Source organism: Peromyscus leucopus, unplaced genomic scaffold (assembly GCF_004664715.2).
Source record: "Peromyscus leucopus breed LL Stock unplaced genomic scaffold, UCI_PerLeu_2.1 scaffold_448, whole genome shotgun sequence".
Taxonomy (NCBI): domain Eukaryota; kingdom Metazoa; phylum Chordata; class Mammalia; order Rodentia; family Cricetidae; genus Peromyscus; species Peromyscus leucopus.
In genome coordinates this window covers 69,660-89,936 of record NW_023505341.1, presented here as the reverse complement: position 1 = coordinate 89,936, position 20,277 = coordinate 69,660, and the positions used below count along the sequence as shown (strand labels likewise).

The window sequence follows — 20,277 nt, the reverse complement described above, 5'->3', positions numbered from 1 at the left end:
AAGCGCTCTTGCCTGCATCTTTCCATCCCTTTCGAAAGATAGCTTTGTCCTTGAGCAGTCCTCACAGGGAGAGAGACACGCTGCCCACGCTGTGCCCGTCGCCACCCTAACAAGGAAGAGAGCCATGTGACCAGCCTTCTGAGCCCCCTCCAGGCCTTCTTGTCTTCTTCAATTGCTCCAAGCAACAGAACATTCTCTCCGTTCCAAGAGGCACAGAGATTAGATTGGAGAAAGGGGTCAGGCACCCCTGGAATAGAAATACCTGTGCAGTGTGGGTGGTGCTGCAGGGATCAGCCTGCCCATGCGCATCTGCGCATTTTCTCGGATGTCTTGTAATTATGTATGTAGTGTACATGTGTGTCTATGAGTACTTGCACAAGAAGGTGTATGTGTGTCAATGTGTGGGTGGATGTAGTTTTGAATGCATGCACGTGTGTGTGCCTGCGTGTGTGTGTGTGTGGGGGTGTGTGTGTGTGTGTGTGTGTTGTGTGTGAGTTTCCCAGGCAGAGCAAATGAACCCACATGAATATCATCCCATGCCAGCGGGTCTGCAATTGTGGAATTAGAGAATAATAGAAAGAGTGTTGAGTTTGGAATGAAAACAACCCAGGTGTGAGTCACAGCTCCCTAGCATGGACTAGTCACACACCCTTCTGCACTTCAGTGTCTTCCTGTGTTAAATGAAAACAAAGTTCCTTGCCTATGACAGTAGACACAGCCAGGTTCCAACCCTGTATGGACTTGGTACACATTGTTAACCTGAGTGCAGTGACCTAGAGCAGTCATCATCCACTGTGGCAGGACAGGAGGAGACAGTCTGCTCTCCCCTCACTGATCAACACAGGCATCTCAGGCAGCCTCTGAGAGGGCTCTGCTACTGCCAATAAGTGCAGAAGAGGTGCCGAAAGAGAGAAAGGAGAAAGGACCAGCCTCACCCTGATCCCTGACCTCTGAGCAGCTGACACTTTCAGCATCCACAGAGCATCTCTGTCACATGGGAGGGGCTTCTGTGTAACATAAACTGCCTCTCCACCCACTCACGGGCCAGGGAGCAAGAAAATCACCCTAAGTCTGAGGAACCTAAGTCAAGGGACCGTATCCACTTGTCCTTAGTCCCACAGGCAGCAGATGGGCAACACGAGACCAAGAGCCACACTGAAACTGAGAGCTGGCCCTTGTCTCTGCCCCCAGAGCCTGTCCTCACTGCCACCCAGTGTGGCAGTGTTTTGCTGAAGAGAGGAAAAGAGGGCTTATCTTGAGAGCCAGCCTGGAGAGGACCAGCAAGACCCGCAGCTAGCCGCGTCACGGAAGGTGAAACAGGAAAATTAAAGATGAGAAGAGCACAGAGAGGTCAGGAATTGCTTCCTGCAAGACAACAGCGCCCTCTCCGTCCAGTCAAAGCAGCCCCCCAGTCTGTCTTCCCCCCCCCCCCCCCCCCTCACAATCTCCACTCAAAACTCCAGGAGACAATGAAAACCCACTCCAAGCCCCACTGCCTGGGGACTCCCTGGTCCCCTCCACAAGCCGACCGCCATGCCAACATCTGATCTTGCCAGTGACAGATAGCTGTGTGCTGCCTCTCTCTGGGACCTGGGGTCCTTAGACACAGGATACACGATTGTCTTTGCAGATGACTTTCCCGCAGTCACTGTCAGACTTTCTGACAGATGCTGCCTTACCTGACTGTGGAGGAGGAATTCGGTTGCTAAGCAACCGAAGACAACCGGTATGGAAAGGCCAAGGAATGGGCTCCAGACCCTTTCTGCTTAGTACAGCTCAGTGACCTTGCAAAATTAGACCTGCAGCCCCAACACCAGCCACAGGCATCTGCATGACTCTTTTAGAAGAAGCCTGTGGTCGAGTATGCAGGAAGTTCCAGGTTTGGTCATGACGGTGACCATCAACGCCACAGAGACTCATCAACATATCTATGTATGGACCAAAAACCAGAAGAGTAATCTGGGAACATGATGGTTTGTGCAAAGACAGTGGAAATGGATCAGACAGACTTTATCGGGACCTAGATGACGTGCCTCAGGCCATACAGCAAGTCTGTCCAACTCCAGCACCAGAAAGCAGCAAGGTGGCAACTGGAGATGCCTGAGGACAGTGAGTGGACTAGACTGCTCCTGAGTGCTACGTGCTGTGAGATACAAACATGGCCAGCCCCTGGGAAGGAAACACGAACCAATAGTACTGACCTGGAAAGTATAGCCAAACTTCTAAAGAGTGCTCAAGAGGACAGCAGCGTCTCCACCTGGCACCCTCCAGGAAAGCTTTCCCTTCAGGCAAGGTTAAAAGAGTGGCCCGCACACATGGCGGCCCAGAAGGAGGAAGCTCGGTAAATGTGCCAACAGGGAAGGAGCTCCATCTGCAACAGAGTGCACTCAGCACTGTACCGGGCAAGCGTTGCAGATTACGGGAGGAGCTGGACAATTACGATCCCTTCAGCCATAGGTAAGAGCTCTGCTTGGAGTCAGAGCAGCTCTACAGAGAGACCTTGGAGGGCCCGGAGAAATACAAGCCAAAACTACTCGTTAGTGTCATGGGGGACCGTCAACCAGCAAGCATGACAATGGAGGCTGCTCCAAATACCCTCAGCTCGGGCCCTGCAGGGGCTTTTCCCACCAGAGAATGAGGGACACCCCACCACCACCGGCTGAGAATCCAAAGAACCAAAACCAATCTCAGTTCCTATGAATGGCCATGGAAATAAGTGAATTATCTCCAGGGGAATGGATCATCCCACACGACATAAAATGGCACGAGGCAGAGGAGGCCAGCCTGCTATGGCCAGAGGCTGCATTAACATTTCAGACATTTCCAAGCTAGGGTAATTCTCCCCCACTGCCTGCTCCTCAGAGGAGCACACCTCCGGGAAGTCCAGAAACCATGTCAGCCCCAGGCCATAGCATTCCCTCTTGCTAATAAATATCTGCTGATCCAAACCAACTATCAAGATAGTGTCTTCCAGATCCAACAGAGTTGACAGAAATTTCAACAGTACGGTAGCCTAAATAAGATCTGCATACAGACCACACCATCAGCACGCCATCATGGAGGGGGCAGTTTTCACAAGGCCCCGCCCCTTGATCAAGAGCTACAGAGAGTCAAGCAGCGGCTTCTGGGAGGGGTGGAATTGGTTTTCTCCAGGGATAAGTGAACAGCCCTAAACACATGTACATATGAGCAACACTAAATAGGCTTTGTAGATTACATAGATTATATCTAGGTCATAATGATTATAGAAGAGGTCATGATTTTAAGAGAGAGGGGGCACATGGGGGGAGGGAATAAAAGTAATATAAATATTGTACTCATATGTGAAAGCCTCAAAAAATATTTTTCAAAAGTATCTGCTGAGCCCTTACAATGTGAGCTGCCTTGGAGCTGGGCACCATGTGAGTTCCATGCAGGAGCACACACGCAGCCCGTGCAGCCTGCAAAGCACCCATTTTGGTCCTTTGCTTTGGTCCTCAGCCGAATCTTGAAGCACAGTGGCAAAGCATGCACTTTGGGCTTTGTGTGCTTGCTTTCCTTTTATCTTTAAGGATTCGAGGACATAGCATGATGCGCACAGATTTAAAGCCCGCAGCCTGGTGCTTTCGGATGTGTGCATACACCTGTGATGCCATCACCACAGTGGGGATAAGAGCCACCTCCCTCTAAGAGGTCAGTGGAGCCCACATTGTGACTCCTCCCCCCCCCACTTCCCTCCCTTACCCCCAGGCCACTGCTGATCTGCTTTCTGCTGCTGCTGATTGGCATTCCTGTGGTTTTGTATTCATGAAATTATTCTATATGTTCTCATCTGGCTCCTTTGACTCAGCCTATTTTCTGATTATAGCTGACAACACGGAGGCTTGATGAGATACTACAAGCAGTTAGTGATCCCAAAGTAGTATAGAACAATACAGGTGTCCTGGCTCAGCGCCCAGCACGCTCCTGTCACTCATGTGCCATCATTCAGTCGCCAGACATGCACTGAGCTCTTGGGTGGGCTGAGTCCTGTGAAATCACACACAGCCCCTGCCCTCGGGAACTTGCAATGACTCTTTCCCACCGTTATTCACCCACTTGATAAAGGACACGAACAAATGATCACGCTTGCCTGGTTGCATTGTTGGAAGGGATGCTATCTCCCTCAGACATCCTCCTAGCTGCCACTTCAGACTGGGCCCTGGTCTGGTGCAGGGAGTGATTCAAGGTAAATCTTGTCCTTCAAGAGCATGAGAAAAAAAAAAAAGGAGGATAGCTCTACGAGACGTAGCCTACACCTCAGGCACTTGTAAGAGAGTTTAAGTGCTAAGGCTGAGCCTGTGGGAATTGTCGCTCCCCATGGAGAGCCAAAGAGCACTCAGTGCAGCAGGCCAGGACCCAAGGAGGCAGCTGAAGCTGGACTGGCCAGTATAGGCTCCATGGATAAGGCAGGTTCTAGACCGTCTCCACATGAGCAGGGAAGCTGACAAGGGGCAGAAAAGTGGACTAGAGGCAGGACATTGTAGAGACGGGTCAGGCAGAGCAGGTGGGAAGGGTGTGGAGCTGAGATTCCTTTTGCATTTCCTCACCAGAACCGGTTTCTCCCCAGGAGCTTGCTGTATTTGGTGAGGAAGGGGGAAGAGAGGGTGGACGGCAGTTAGTTAAAGATAACGTAAAAGTGATTTCACTGTTACACCCTATGTAATTCACAATATAGTCTTTTTGGTTTTACCTTTTCTTTTGGGGTGGGAATTTGCACACGTGAGTTCGGGTGCACATGCCCTATGCCAGGGGGCTAAGGGGACATCTAATGTCCTGCTTTATCTGTGTCTGCCTTATGCCCTTGAGACGGGGTCTCCACTGAACAGGAAGCTCACTGTTTTTTCAGCTAGGCTGGCTCACTAGCAAGTATCTTGTCTTACTTAACACGTGTACACACACACACACACACACACACACCACAGAACTGAGAGGAGATGAGGGTATGGCCACACCAGTTTTTACATGGGTCTAACTAGAGGCCCAAATTTACATCCTCATCCTTGCACAGCAAACTCTCTTACCCACTGACCCTCATCTTCTCGGCATAGTCTTTGAGATGGAATTACTATTCTTCTTACCCATTTCATAGATCAGAAAACTAAGTCATAAAATCCAGCAGTTTACTCAACAATATTCAACCCCTAAGTAGTGGAATAAAGCTCCAAGGCAGCTCCCTTTCACCCACACAGCTAACGCTATAGGGTCACACGTATGACCCAGGGTTTGAGGGGCAACCAATTGGCTCTGTTCTCAGAAATCTTACACACAGTTCCATCCTATCTTCCAAGCACCCTGTTCCATCACCGAGCCCCATGCAGGGTGCCTGTGTGGTTAGATCTTCTGCAGTCTGTATAGAAGTGGGAGTTCAGTGAAAATGAGGACGCCTGCAAAGGCCACATGCATGCCGAAGAGACAGAACAAGGGCTCAGCATCCTGACTTCACCACCTAATTGATGTACATGGACTGCAGAGGAGGAGGGCACCCAAAGAGCACTGAGATCCCGCAACTCTATAAGCCTAGCTCCCCACATCCCAGCCACCCGTGGTGTAGTGAAGATGGCTCTGAGCAAGAGACCACAACAGCATTTGCAGGACTCTGCAGCACCAGCTACGGGGCTGTAGGAAGTCACTTGTCCCTGTGATCCAATAGAGCGAGCGTCTTCTAACCTTCTATCTGCTGCCATCCAGTGAGATAAGGGAGTGTGAAATCACTTTGAAGAAAGTACAACACTGGACACAGCAGGAACTCCCTGTCCCCTCTAATGTAACTATTCCAAGGCCATGGTCACAACAGATGCCACCTCAGGCTAGGTCACTTACCTCTGTCTCCACACTCAACCCCAGCCTGCCTGTCTACAATGCTCTTCAATAGAAACTGAAGCTGGCAGGAACCTGAAGAGAAACTGTTCATCTATGTTCATGCATATCCAAGCCTGGGTGCTTTGTCCTAACCCCACCCCAAATGCCCCCTACACGCAGGGTGGGATGAATGGAGAAAGGGAGGGAAGGAGGGAGGGAGGGGGCAGAGAGAATTATTTGTTTCCATTAAAAAAATTATTCACCTTGGACTAGAGCCAAAAAAAACTTCCACTTGCTATATTTCCTGTGATATGGAAAAGTTTCCAAACACAGCAATAGGTGCAATGTAATCATCTTTCTGCCAAGCATTTCGCATATTATCACATTAACGATACCCTCAAAGTTCTCCTTCCAGATGAGGGGCTCAAAGCACAAACAGTGTAATTTTGTAGGACACTGTAGATTGGCCACCCTGCCTCCATTCTCTAATTCTTCCTGATGGAATCCCAGACCTCACCACTTGGTCCAAGAAGTACTGATGGAGTTGACCGGAAGAGTAGAGCTTTGACTACGTTTACAGTAAAGAGAAGGATTTTTAAGAAACTGACTGCTGGATGCAGACGAGAAGTGTTCAGAGTGGCAATGGGTGTGGGAAAGTGCTGGGTAGAATGAGAGACTTCACATGAATACAAAAGTATACTTTTTAGTACCAAGGACCATTAACTTTCTCATTGTGGTATTTCCCTTTCTGACACCGTATTTGAAGACACCTCCTATTCTGGAGACATTTTGCCCTTAACATTTTTTATTTAGTAGTACATGTGTACAAACTCAATGGAGCAAAACAATATCAGGGGGTGAATGTTGAAAGCACCACCACGTTCCTCCTCCAGCCAATGCTAAGTCGTTGTTAATCCTCTGGTATACTTTGTCTCAACAGTCAAGCTGTATCTGACTCCCCTATGATGACTGTCTCCTTCTCTACAGCTCCCGGCAGGCAGCAAAGACTGGGCCCTCCATGCTGCTTTTCTGACTCCCTAGAATGGATGTGTGTGGTTGGAAAGAAATGGAGGTTGCTCTGGTCAACTTTGATAACTCAGATGAAGTCCATGAAGAGCCAGGCTATGCCACAGATTTTGACCCCAAAGGCCGGCCTTGTAGCAGTCCCTTTCCCAACTGGAGAGTCCTCATCAGTGACAGCACCAACCATGAAACTGCCTTCTCCAAGATTCCAGGAGAGTTCGTGGACCCCCCCGGGCCTGAGCCAGTGGTCTTGAATGAAGGAAACCAAAGGGTGATCATTAACATTGCTGGGCTGAGGTTTGAGACTCAGCTCAGAACTCTCAACCAATTCCCAGAGACACTCCTGGGAGACCGGGAGAAAAGAATGCAATTTTTTGACTCCATGAGAAATGAATATTTCTTTGATAGAAATCGACCTAGTTTTGATGGAATCTTATATTATTACCAGTCTGGTGGGAAAATACGGCGGCCAGCCAACGTGCCTATCGATGTTTTTGCTGATGAGATCTCCTTTTATGAGCTGGGTAGTGAGGCCATGGACCAGTTCCGGGAAGATGAAGGCTTCATCAAGGACCCTGAAACACTGCTGCCCACCAATGATTTCCACCGGCAGTTCTGGCTTCTCTTCGAGTACCCTGAGAGCTCCAGTGCAGCGCGTGGTGTGGCCGTGGTCTCAGTTTTGGTTGTAGTCATCTCTATCACCATCTTCTGCCTGGAAACACTGCCAGAGTTCCGAGAAGACAGGGAGCTAAAGGTGTCAGAGACCCCAGTATCACACACACAAAAACAGGCCTCTCTCAGACCATGTTCACCGACCCTTTCTTCATGGTGGAGTCCACCTGCATCGTGTGGTTCACCTTTGAGCTGGTGCTCCGCTTTGTGGTCTGTCCCAGCAAGACTGACTTCTTCAAAAACATCATGAACATCATCGACATCATTTCCATCATCCCTTACTTTGCAACCCTCATCACGGAGCTGGTCCAGGAGACAGAGCCAAGTGCCCAACAGAACATGTCCCTGGCCATCCTGAGGATCATCCGCCTGGTAAGGGTCTTCCGCATCTTCAAGCTCTCCCGCCACTCTAAAGGGCTGCAGATCCTGGGGCAGACACTGAAGGCTTCCATGCGAGAGCTGGGGCTGCTCATCTTCTTCCTCTTCATAGGGGTCATCCTCTTCTCCAGTGCCGTCTACTTTGCTGAAGTTGACGAGCCAGAGTCCCACTTCTCTAGCATTCCTGATGGCTTCTGGTGGGCTGTGGTCACCATGACAACTGTAGGCTATGGTGACATGTGCCCAACCACCCCAGGAGGAAAGATTGTGGGTACTCTGTGTGCCATCGCTGGCGTCCTCACCATTGCCCTCCCTGTACCTGTCATTGTCTCCAACTTCAACTACTTCTATCACCGTGAGACTGAGAATGAGGAGAAGCAAAACATCCCTGGAGAAATTGAAAAAATCCTCAACGAAATGGCTCCAGAACGGGGAGTAGCGACTCTCTTAACAAGACCAATGGCGGCTGTTCCACAGAGAAGTCCAGGAAGTGACCAGTCCAGGGCTCCTAGAGCCTCTGAACCTCTTTCTCCCTCCTCTCACTGTTTTCCCAAGATGGTAGTGATGTTTTGTGGCCAACAGGCCATCTCTGACTGTGAGTTGTTTTAATAAATCCATATTTCTGTTCTTTCCTGGCTGTTTTTTCTCAACCCATTACAAGATTTCATCTCCTTTCCTCTGAAAGCCGTGGTTCAGCCCTACACTAGAACTGTGGGTGTTACCTGTTAGTGCGAAAAACAAGCCTGTCCAGGCCTTGCAAATCAGAATCTGCCTTTTAACATAACAAAGATTAAAAAGTATGGGATTCGGTCTTCCTTAAAATGATGCATATTAAAAGACCAGAACTGGGCTAAGGGGTGGGTAAAATGCTTGCCATGTAAATGTGAGGACCTGAGTTTGAATCGTTGAAACCTACATAAAGGCTAGCAGGTATGGCCTAGTGATCCCATCACTAAGGAGGCAGAGATGGGAGATTCCAGAAACAAACTGGCTAGCTAGAAAAGCTCAATGGGCAAATTTCTGTTTCAATGAGAGACCTTGCCTCAAAACATAAGGTGAAGTAATGAGATCAAATTGCTATCAATCCATGGAAATCAGCTTAATGATCAAAGGAATTTATATTGGGGATTAACTCACAACAGAGAAATAAGGGATTGTAGCAGGATCCTAAAAGGGTGAGGCAAGGTTCGAGCTCTACCCTGGTTCATCTCAGCATCCAAAATCCACAAGGTAGCCAAGAGGGCTAACGTACATGCATCCCAGGTCTTAAGGGTCCCCAGTGGCCACACCCCAGGGACAGATATTTAGCAGCTACCTGCTGCCTCATTAGGGGCGATGCTTCAGGGCATGGCACAACAACCATCCACCACGATGAAGAGTGTTGAAAAAGACACATGACATCAGGCTTTTACATGTACCTACACAAATGTACACCCACATTCATGTGAGCATGCACACACACACCACACATACAAAAAAAAATTAAAATAAAGTTAAATTTAAATAAGTAGAATGAAAAGCCAGAGCTGTATACTGAATATAAGCAATGAATTGTTTAGTAGTAATGCCTGTTTAGCATTGCATAAGCAAGTCCATCCACTGACATTGTGCTACTGCCTCCCACTTCAACCTGTACAGCATGTTTGATTATTATCCTGTTGCCAGCCTGTCTGGCAGGCATGAGCGTATTCTAAACAGGCAGTTGTGCCCCTCCCTTTGGGAGGACTCTTCAGAGTACTTCAAGGAATCGGAATCTCACCCCAGGAGTCTCATGCCAGGAGAAGGAAAATGCTGAGCCCTGCCACTATCCAGGGGCAATTGGTCTCCAGAAAGTGATTTACAACTTGTCAAACCATCTTGCGGGAGAGACTGGAGGAGAGACAGTGATGGGCCAGTGACCAACAGACCACTCCTTAGCTGAGACTGCTTAGCCATACAAACCTCTGGCCCTCTGCTTAAGCTAAACCTCATGCTGGGACCCCAAAGACTGACTTGGATGGTCACTGTATCTTTCTTCACCTTCCCAATGCGGCCACATTGAATAAATCTTTTTCTGCAAAAATCACAATTCTTACTTCAAAGGGGATAAGAGTTTATTCTGGAGCCAAATATGAATGACTGTGGCTTGAAAGGCTATCCCAAATTTCATATTCCAACATGACAGAAGTTTCACAAAGCTGTATCACAGCAGAACATAGAAAATCACCAATCAAGACATTTTCAAACACATTGGTGGCATACCAGGTAGGGCGTTACAGCAAAGCTGGAACATCTCTACCGTAGACCTCAGACGTATCTGAGGACACTCTTAGACTTTGGCTGATAGAACTAGTAAGTCTATAAAGTTAGAATAAGATAACTCTACCAGTAAGGTTTACCTCCAGCCCTCATGACCTGAATGAGTTCTCTAGAGCCTAGAAGGCAGGCAGAAGAACCAGCCTGTACATTGTCCCTTGACCTCCACATGAGCACCATGACCTGTACACACACACACACACACACACACACACCTAAATAAACAAATGTATTAGTCACTTTTCTATGGCTGTATTAAAACATCGTGACCAAAGTAACTTGTAAAAGACTAGTTTGACTGGGTCTACAGTTCCAGAGGGTGACAGTCTGGTGGCAGAGAGAAAGAAAGCATGGCAGCTGGTGGCTGGACCTGCACTGAGAGCTCACATCTGGATCTACAGGCAGGAAGCAGAGAGTTAACTCAAAAGAGTCTTTGAAAAATTAAATGACTTTCTCCAGCAAAGCCACACCTCCTAATCCTTCCCAGGCAACCACCACCTCGGGATCAAATATGTGAGACTTATGGGGTACATTACATCCAAACTTCACAATAAATGAATGTTTAAAAAAAAAAAAACCTTAACCAAAGTTTCCCCTTGCTAATCGCAAACATGTTCGGTCAGACCCAGGAGTAAGCAAGGAATGGCTATTAAGGGCGCTAGAGATAAACTGTAATCAGGCTGTGGACCTGCCACATTACAACCCTCCACAACCGCTGAAATGTTAATCTGGTCATCAGCTTTGCGGAAGGTTCAGTATAAAGTGTGGTTTCTCCCAGGAACTTTCATTCACACGCTTTTAATTTGGCTGTTTTAATTGACTTATTAAGGATGGATGGTGGACCCCAGCTTGTCAGGGCTGTCAGAGCACAAGCCCTGCCTCTGGTGGCTCTGGAGTACTGCCATGTTACAGATGACCAAACGGACATAGCCTATGGTCACACACAGGAACGAGGCAGTCAATCTTCTACCTTTGAGTCTTACGTTCTTTCCTGTAAAGGGGGTGTTTGAGCAGGTTGGGGGAAGAGTGAAAGGAGTGTGAAGTTGATTTTCAACCCTCTGTTCAGGGACACATCCCCAAACTCCTCCCAGCCTCTGAAAGTGGTACACGCCCTGCCCTCTTGGTTCTCAGCTCTTTCCTTAGACAGTGGACAGGTTGTGTGGTCTTTGGTTGGTTGGTTTTTGTTTGGTTTTGGGGTTTGGGGCTTGGGGTTTGTTTTCTCGCTTGCTTGCTTGTTTATGCCCTTACCTGGCCCACTCCCAGGGTGTAGCACAGACTCTGGAGATCCTGAGAATGAGTGAGCAATGTACACAGAGGACAGCTCCAGGAACGTAGACAGGTCTGCCTGCCTCAGGGTTCATCTCCCATAGGATGACCAGGAATTGGCCAGTAGCCTATGGAGCAGCAGGAGAAGAAAAAGCAGGCATGTGTCCAGGCTTACCCAAGGATGGCAGCTGGGTCAGGCTGACCTGAACTAAAACATGGCCTTCCTGAGAGAGGAGATTGATCAGCCTACCAAGCTCCCAGGACAAGAATATCAGAATACCAAAGGACGGAGAAGGAAGCCTGTGCTGGGTCCCTCCCAACTGTCCCAATACCCAAACACCAGCCATTATAACAAAGGTAAGTCAGTGCAAGTTCTATGCCCCGGGTCCTAAGGGACTGCACAACTCATGGTACACAATTCCCCCATGTATGTCAGAGATCTTCAGAAAACCAGAACCGAAGGTGGATGGGTAGGTGGGTATGAAGATCTGCATATAAATATTTGCATATATAAGCTCATGCACACCTGTGACATTATATATGTAGCAATCCCTTTATTACGGCAGATGTCTTTCAAGACTTCTAGGAAGTGCTGGTAACCTGCAGGGTGAGCAGGCAAGCTGGAAACCCAAGAGAACTGTGGCATAGTTCCAGGATGGAGGCTGGCAGGCTCACAACCCAAATAGAGTCCTCAAAAGTTTCTTTGTACATTGGATTACAGTTAACACAGGGACTCACAAGTGGACAAATTGCAAAGAATAAATGTCCGTGGAGTACTTAGCCAGGAATGAGACATCGGTATCACCCATTTCCACAAGGCTCAGGGAACGTCGCCAAAGAAGGGTGGAGATATTCTAAATGCCAAAGAGGACTGAGGTGAAACGGTGTCTCCTAGACATGACGGGACAGCTGCACTCCTGAACTCACAGCAGCTGTGGTGGGCTGCCCCAGATCTTGCATAGACTGAGGAGACCCTCATGAGCCCCCAATCTAGCTGAAGACAGTTGGTGGCTGCTAGAGAAGAGAGTCAGTTTTCTTTGGGGGTATTGTCCCTGGTAGGTTAACTGTGCTCTAGTGGATGGCCCCACACCCATTCATATCTGGGCAGCCCAAATTTGACTCGGTGGAGGATATCAATAGATGATAGATAGATGATAGATAGATAGATAGATTAGATAGATAGATAGATAGATAGATAGACGGACAGACAAAAAGAGGGAACTGGAAAGATGGCTCAGTGGTTAAGAGAGCTTACTGCTCTGGCAGAGGACCAGAGTTCAGTTCCCAGCACCCAGGTCTGGAGGCTCACAACCTCCTGTAACTCCAGTTCTGAGAGATCCACTGCCTTCCTCTGGCTTCGGTGGGCCTCTGAACACATGTGTACAGGCGCGCGCGCGCGCGCACACACACACACACACACACACACACACACACACACACACGAGTTTAAAAAAATTTCAAACATCTAGAGAATTCTGAGTAGAAAATCCTCTAGACTTGAAATCAAAGACCTGTCTGGATTCTTACTAATTGGGTAATTGAGTCTCAATGGACTAGTTTCCTTAAACGGAAAATAGAAATTTAAATTTAATGGGGGAGGGCCAGAGAGATGGCTTAGCAGTTAAGAGCATTTATTGCTCTGCCAGAGGGTCAAGCTTGATTCCCAGCACCTACATGGGGGTTCACAAACCCCTTTTAGTCTAGTTCCAGGGACTCCAACCCTCTCTTCTGTCCTCCACAGACACAAAGCATGCACGTGGGACACAGACATGCATTCAGGCAAACACCCATACACATAAAAAAAAAAATAAAAAGCAGAAGCATTTTTAAAAGGAAAACTGTCTCACAGTGAAGGTTTCTCCTCACTCTAGCCCACCCTCCCAGAGGGAGCAGGACAGGAAGTCCTCCTGTTTATCCTTCCTCACTTGGTGGTCAGGGGTGTTCTACAGGGTCTTCCCACAGGCAAAGAACTTGCTATTTCTTTTGCCTTTTTTTTTTCTTTCTCCCCACCCGAAACCCCCAGTACCTCTGAGTACTAGGGAAGGAACTCGGGACCTCATACACGGCAGGCAAATGTTTTTAATCACTGAGTTACGTCCCCAGCCCTCCTTCCCCTTTTTATTTTGAGACAGGGCCTAATCAAATCGTCCAGGCTGGCTTTGCACTCACGTCATTGCCTGGGCAGGCCTTGAACCTGCTGTCTTCTTCACCCAGCCTCCCAGCAGCTGGGCTCACAGGCCTGTGCCGCCAGGCCCATGTGTGAGCTCCTGTCTCTGAGTCTTACACTCTATCTCTTCAAACTAAATACAAAAAGTGGGTTGAATTACACACTTGTCTCACCACGCTGTAGGGAGGGCTCAACATAAATTAGTGAGTTGTTACACTATAAATACTTTCCTCTGGAACTAATTAACAGTTACCAAATGAACTTGCCTTTATAGTTCTAGTCAGATCACAGCCCTCGGCAGAAGGAAACAGTCGAGGGACAGAATAAAATTGATTCATGAGCTGGGGAGATGTGTAAGTCAATGAAATGTCATATAAGAACAAAAACATGGCCGGGGGTGGTGGTGCACTCCTTTAATCCCAGCACTCGGGAGGCAGAGGCAGGCGGATCTCTGTGAGTTCGAGGCCAGCCTGGACTACAGAGTGAGTTCCAGGAAAGGCACCAAAACTACAGCGAAACCCTGTCTCAAAAAACCAAAAAAGAAGAAGAAGAAGAAGAAGAAGAAGAAGAAGAAGAAGAAGAAGAAGAAGAAGAAGAAAAACATGAGTTCAATACCCTGAGCCCACGCTTAAAAAAAAATCCAGTGTGGTGGCATACGCCTGTGTTATCAGTGCTGAGGAGGCAGAGGCAGAGACAGGCAGATTCCCGAGGCTCTGTCAGCCCAGCCTACTTGGCACGTTCCAGGACAATGACAGACCCTATCTCAAAAAAGAAAAAAAAAGTTGCCAGGGGTGGTGGCACACGCCTTTAATCCCAGCACTCGGGAGGCGGAGCCAGGCAGATCTCTGTGAGTTCGAGGCCAGCCTGGGCTACCAAGTGAGTCCCAGGAAAGGTGCAAAGCTACACAGAGAAACCCTGTCTCGAGAAACAAAAAAAAATAAAAATAAAAATAAAATGTTAACATTAAAAGGTGGGATTTTTGTTTTAATTCAGTGATATTCAAAGTGCTTGTTTTTAGCATACAGTAGGTATTTAATATTTGTTGAATTAATTGTCCCTTTAAGCTCTCCTTCCCAGTTACCCTAAAGAGACCAAACCGAGCTACACTGTGGTAGATCCTGAGAACTCCCTGGCCAGACAGCCTAGCCAAAAGAAGAGTCTCCTTCAGTGAGAGGCCCTGTCTCAAGACAGCTAAGTGGAGAGCAATAGAAGGCACTCCACATCTTGTCCGGGCTCTGCATACATATGGGTGCAAGCACCTGCACACTCACATGCATGTACCACACACACGTGCAAATGCATGAAACAGGGCCACCAACATCTTCATAATTATTGAATGCAGGTGGTTTATCTAGACAGCTCATTTTTACCGTTTTTGGTTTTGGTGTGTGTGTGTGTGTGTGTGTGTGTGTGTGTGTGTGTGTGTGTGTGTCTGAAATATTGGTAATAGAAAATGTTTAAGTCTCTAGCTTCCACCGGGAAGTTAGGAGATGGCTGTGTGCTGGTTGTTTTTGTCAACTTGACACAAGCTTAGATATATCTGGGAAGAGGGAGTCTTAATTGAGAAAACTCCTCCATCAGATTGGCCTGTAAGGCAAGCCTGTAGGGCATTTCTTGGTTAATGATTAGTGTGGAAAGTCCCAGCCCACTGGGGTGGTGTCACTCTGGACAGAGTAAGGAAGCAGGCTGAGTAAGCCACAGGGAGCCAGTCAGTGAGCAGCACTCCCCCATGACTTCTGCTCCAGTTCCTGCCTCCAGGTTCCTGCCTCCAGGTTCCTGCCTTGAGTTTCTGCTTTGGCTTTCCCTGAGGATGGGTCATAACCTGTAATAAGCCAAATAAACCCTTTCCTCCCCAAGTGGACGCTGCCCTCCAGGTCACCACCTCTCCCAGCTCTCTCTGGGATCCCTGACCTGACTGCAGGGAACTGATGTCTGGGTTGGAGACACTGCCAGAGAAGGTATGTGAAACTGTCCCTGAGCATGCTGGCTGCTTACAGAAGTAGTTTTGCTAGACTAGGTCAGGAAATGCATCTCCCAAGAAACTCTTGTATTATGTGCCCTGGTGTGTCCGATGACTTTCTGTCATGGAGTCTGTGGCTCTCTCTAAGTGATGGGGAGGAACTTCCAACCAGGGAAGGAGCCCACGGGGTGTCCTTCCCTGGCTTAGAGAACAGCTTCTGGCCCTGCCCCACCCCAGCCCGCGCCCAGGCTGCACTGACAAGTAGAACTCAGGAGGCAAGGAGAAGGGAACCCAAAACGCAGTGAAGGACGCTCTGAGGGCCTGCCAGGTCCTTCCAGGGCTTCCTTCAACAGGCTGTGGAGCAGCAGCCTGGTGCTCCATCTCCCTCACTCCTGGCTTCTTGCACCCCGCAGCAGCTGGAGCAGAGCAGCCGCTGCCCACCTCAGCAGGCTCAAAAGAACAGAGCAACTCTCCCTCAGGAACACTGAGACCAGAAGCCAGAAGCACACCTGGCCCAGAAGCCGGGGACCCACCTTTCCCCTCCCTAAGGGATCCAGGGCGTGGGGACGGGAAGGAAACTCACAAGGTGCCCTTCCCTGCTCAGCGGTTGATTGGAGCCTACCGAAAGATGAAACATACCCCATCCACCCGGCTGAGTGGAGTGCTCAAAGGCCCTTTGAAGGGAAAGGAAGAAAGACAGCCCAGTCTCCCCGGGGACTGCTGTCAGGGGAACGTTTGCCCTCAAACAGAGAGATGAAAAGGAGCTGGGGGTGGCAGAGAGCGCAGCGATGGGGAGAAGCAGATCAGACAAACTTTTGTTAGGGAATCTCAGGGGAAGCGGAGGTAAAGGCTTCCTTCGAAATGTCACGGGATAATGAATGCTATTTTACTCCCATTGCCGAAGTGTCAGTCAGAGGCTTGGGGAGAGAAGGCGTGATTCTCCTTAGGAAGGAATTCTGCAAGATCTTGTACTCCTCAGAATCTGAGGAGTGATGCCTGAGCCTCCTCTCCAGTCCCCATGGCTCCACATGCACACAATATAAATATGACTATACAGAAGAAACAGAAACACCACACTCCAAAGGTTTTCATGAGATTTAATGGGGTGCTCGCTGAGACTCTTAGCAAGCTGTAAAGGGTGCCAGGCAAAGCAGGAGTTAGCATACTGTGACTTGACCCCTTACATGGGGGTGCTGGGTAGAGTCTAGGATAAAAGCCCACCTGGAACTTGTGAACCTTCCAGGAGTCCCAGCTGCATCTTTGAGCGTTATAACCCCAGCACAGTGTTGGGTACATAATAGCTGATAAAGCATTGAAGGGCTGAGACATGGAAGGACCAAGTCAGAAGCCCTCCCCGCCAAGCACCCCCATGCCTCCCAGATTGACATTAATTATGACCCATCTACCTGGAAAATTGTGTTTTGATGGTGGTGGTGGTGGTGTGTCTGTGTGCATGTGTGTGCCCGTGTACGTACATGTGCAAGTGACAAGCATGTGAGTATGCATGTGTATGTGTTGTGTGTGTGTGGAGGTCAGAAGACAACCTCCAGTGTCATTCCTCAGGTGCTGACTTTTTCACACAGCCTCTCAGTGTCCTGAAACGCCTTGCCAAGCAGGCTGAACTGGGCAGCCAATGAGCCCCAGGGATGCATCTGATTCTCCCTAGCTAGCCCTGGGGCCACAGGTCTGAACTAGCATGTCTGTTTGTTGTTTTGTTTTGTTTTTTTGTCTTTTTTTTCTTTTGTTTATTTCAAGTGGGTTCTGGGGATCAACTTTATGCTGATGAGAGCACTTTACTAATGGAGGTAACTTCCCAGCCATTGTTGTTTGTTTGTTTGTTTGTTTTCTTGAGACTGGGTCTCTGGTCTCCTACACCACAAACTATACAGCCAAAGATGACCTTGAACTTCTGCTCTCCTGCCTCCTCCTCCACAGTGCTGATTATAGGCATGCACCACTACTGCCGGCGATATGCAGTCGTGCAGATCAAACCCAGGGCCTTCTACATTCTGGGCAAGCATTCCACACACTAAACTACATCCCTAGGCTACCCAGAAAACTTGATTTAAGTAACTCCTTGGCACTGAATTTCGTATGCAGGCCCCAAATTCTCTATTTTTTTCCCCTCAAAGTCCAAGCAGAAGATAACTGGTTCCCTGCAGTGTGCCAATGACCAGCTTTGTTAGAGTATAGACATGAATCTGCTGTTTTCCTCAAATGTTCCTCGGGGTCCTGCTATGGCCAGATGCTCAATCTGTCTCCAGGGTTACAGAGGCAGCCAAGGAGGGGCATCTCTGCCCTTGAAAAAGTAGATATGATTTACAGACGATCCCACCCTCCCTGTGAGTAAGAGACCCTCCTTGCAGTTCACCCTTCTAATTCCTGGTCTCTCCCTGGGAGTTCACAGGAAGACAAGCCACGCCTACCCCACCCATACCCCCTGCCTATCAAGCAGCAACACTGACCTTTTGTAGGTCACCCCAGCCATGAGAAGTGACAGTGTAACTGAAGACGTTCATTTTCTGCCCGCTGAATGAATGACACGTGGTTATAACCAACTGGAAGAGACTCTGCAGCCTGGGAGAGAAGTTGGTTCAAGGTTGAACATAAATGTGAGTCAAGGAAGGTCTGGATGGAGCAAAAGAGGCACACGACAGACGTTGGTGTTCAGGGAACAAAAGCCAAGAGGCTCTACTTTGCATTGTGCCGTTGTTTCCAGACAGACAGAGACAGAGAGATGGGGAGAGAGACAAGGACCTGAGACGGCAGGAGACTGGCTAGGGAAGGAAGCTTTCTTGCTACGATGCCTGAAGTCACACGTGAAGAGAGTAGGGGATCTCTTTTTTAGGTTTAAGTACGTAGAAAGAGCAAAATGTGCGACCTTCTCTCTGGAGCTGAATAGAGACATGGAGAAAAGGAGAAGAGGAAGTAAAATGGTTTCCTGGAGAGGAAAGGAGCGTTCCGGCAGCTTACAGAGCGCAGCTCTAATACGCTCTGTGGTGTCTGTGGACGGGAACTCTTGAGGTTGGGCTATTTTAATAGTGGTGATTTTTTTTTTTTAAATAAAAACTGGAACACTGTTCGCTAGAGAAACCCAATGAGGAAGCACCATGTTGGCCCTCACAACACACTGCGTGAAGGTGTGTGTGTTAGATGCTTTATATAAGAGATCTAAATTCGAAATCTCAGCTTTGGTGCGTGGCTATGACCAAGGCACTCACACGCTTAGTGATGTAATCCTGTCAACTGCGCTGTGATTCATTATAAGAAAATTAAATAAGATGTGCTAAGTTTGCATCAGGGCTGCCCTTCATAGACCAACGTGTCACAGGCTCGGTCCCCAGCTTAGAGCTTTGGAAGGTGGCTGAAATTTCAGAAGGTGCGAGACTTGGGGCCAATTTAAGCCACTGGGGAATGTACCCTTGAAGGGGATTATAGTCTCATCCTTCTTCTTTTTTTACCTGGCCCTAAAGTGAAGGGCTTTCTCTGCCACAGTTCCCTCCATGATGTACTATAATGGAGCCAATTGGTAATGGGCTGAAAAATCAAAAACTCTGAGACAAAATAAACATTGTCTCTTTATGATTATAGATATTAATTTCTATTATTTATGATAATAGAAAATGATGAAATATAAATCAAACATAAAGGTCCTTTCATAGTTCAGGCACTAAATAAATGGTCATTGTTTTTGTTTGTTTTGTTTTTTTCTCCTCCATGAGTTCTCAGGAAAAGGTTAAAAACATAAGCAAGCTCCCTCCTGTCACTTGGTAACCATATACTCCAACTCAGGGTAGGACAGTCCTAGCAACAGGTCAGAGCATGGCCCTTGGTCTCCTATCCTGTGAGCCCTTAGGACGATTCCAGATTTTCCCTGAAGTAGGAGTGACTAGCTCCCAGCTCCCCTGTGACACTCCATGACATTCTCAGAACAGCTTCCTAACACAGGTATATCCACAGCAACCATCAGTGCTGTGGAGCTGAGACATCCATCCCACAGACGTTGTTACCCAACATGGCCCTCACAACACCCTTGCTTTAGTGCTGGTGTAACAGACTCTAAAGAGCTCAGAGAATCACCATGTCTCCTGGCAGCCTTCTCTGAGGTCTTTGGTGTCCACCACTGAGGGTCCTGCCAAGTGCACTTTACAGAAGCCAGAGTTTGCTCTGAGAAAACGGGAGAGAACAGAGAAAGAGCCTCTCCACTATCCTGAAGGATATGGGCTAGCCTGGGGCTGGATGTGTGGTCTGCACCCTCTGGGAAGTGTCCATATCAGTGTGGGAAGGCTGTTTTGGCAAGGCCACAGCTTGGGGGCTTACTAACAAAAAAATCTTGTCTAACAGTTCTGAGGCACCAAGGCCAAGGCTGAGGTACCAGCAGAGTTGGTTCCTGGGGCTGCAGACGGCGGTCTTCTCCCTCTGTGTCTCACGTGGCCTTCCCTCTCTCTCTCTCTCTCTGGTTCCAAATCTCCTCCTTTGTAGAAGCACGTCAGTCATATTGAATCAGGCCCCGCCCTGCTGGCCTCAAATCAGGTGGCATGCTGAGGTACTGAGGATTAGGACTCCTGATGCCTCTCATGCTTTGGAAGGAAGCATAGAAGAGACCCATGAGGTAAGAAGGGAAGGAGAGGCAATACCTGAGAGATACTGGGAACGTCTCCAGAGGGGGGGCTCTGCCCTCTTCTCCCCTAGAAGA

General features: G+C 48.5%; 1 protein-coding gene across 1 annotated transcript; it reads left to right on the top strand.

Moving 5' to 3' along the window:
- The first annotated feature begins 6,862 nt into the window (after positions 1-6,862).
- On the top strand, positions 6,863-8,387 carry LOC114699946 (potassium voltage-gated channel subfamily A member 10-like). Its single transcript, XM_028879314.1, is given in 3 exon segments — positions 6,863-7,595; positions 7,598-8,308; positions 8,311-8,387. Coding segments are annotated over 3 exon segments (1,521 nt in total).
- Positions 8,388-20,277: the final 11,890 nt, after the last annotated feature.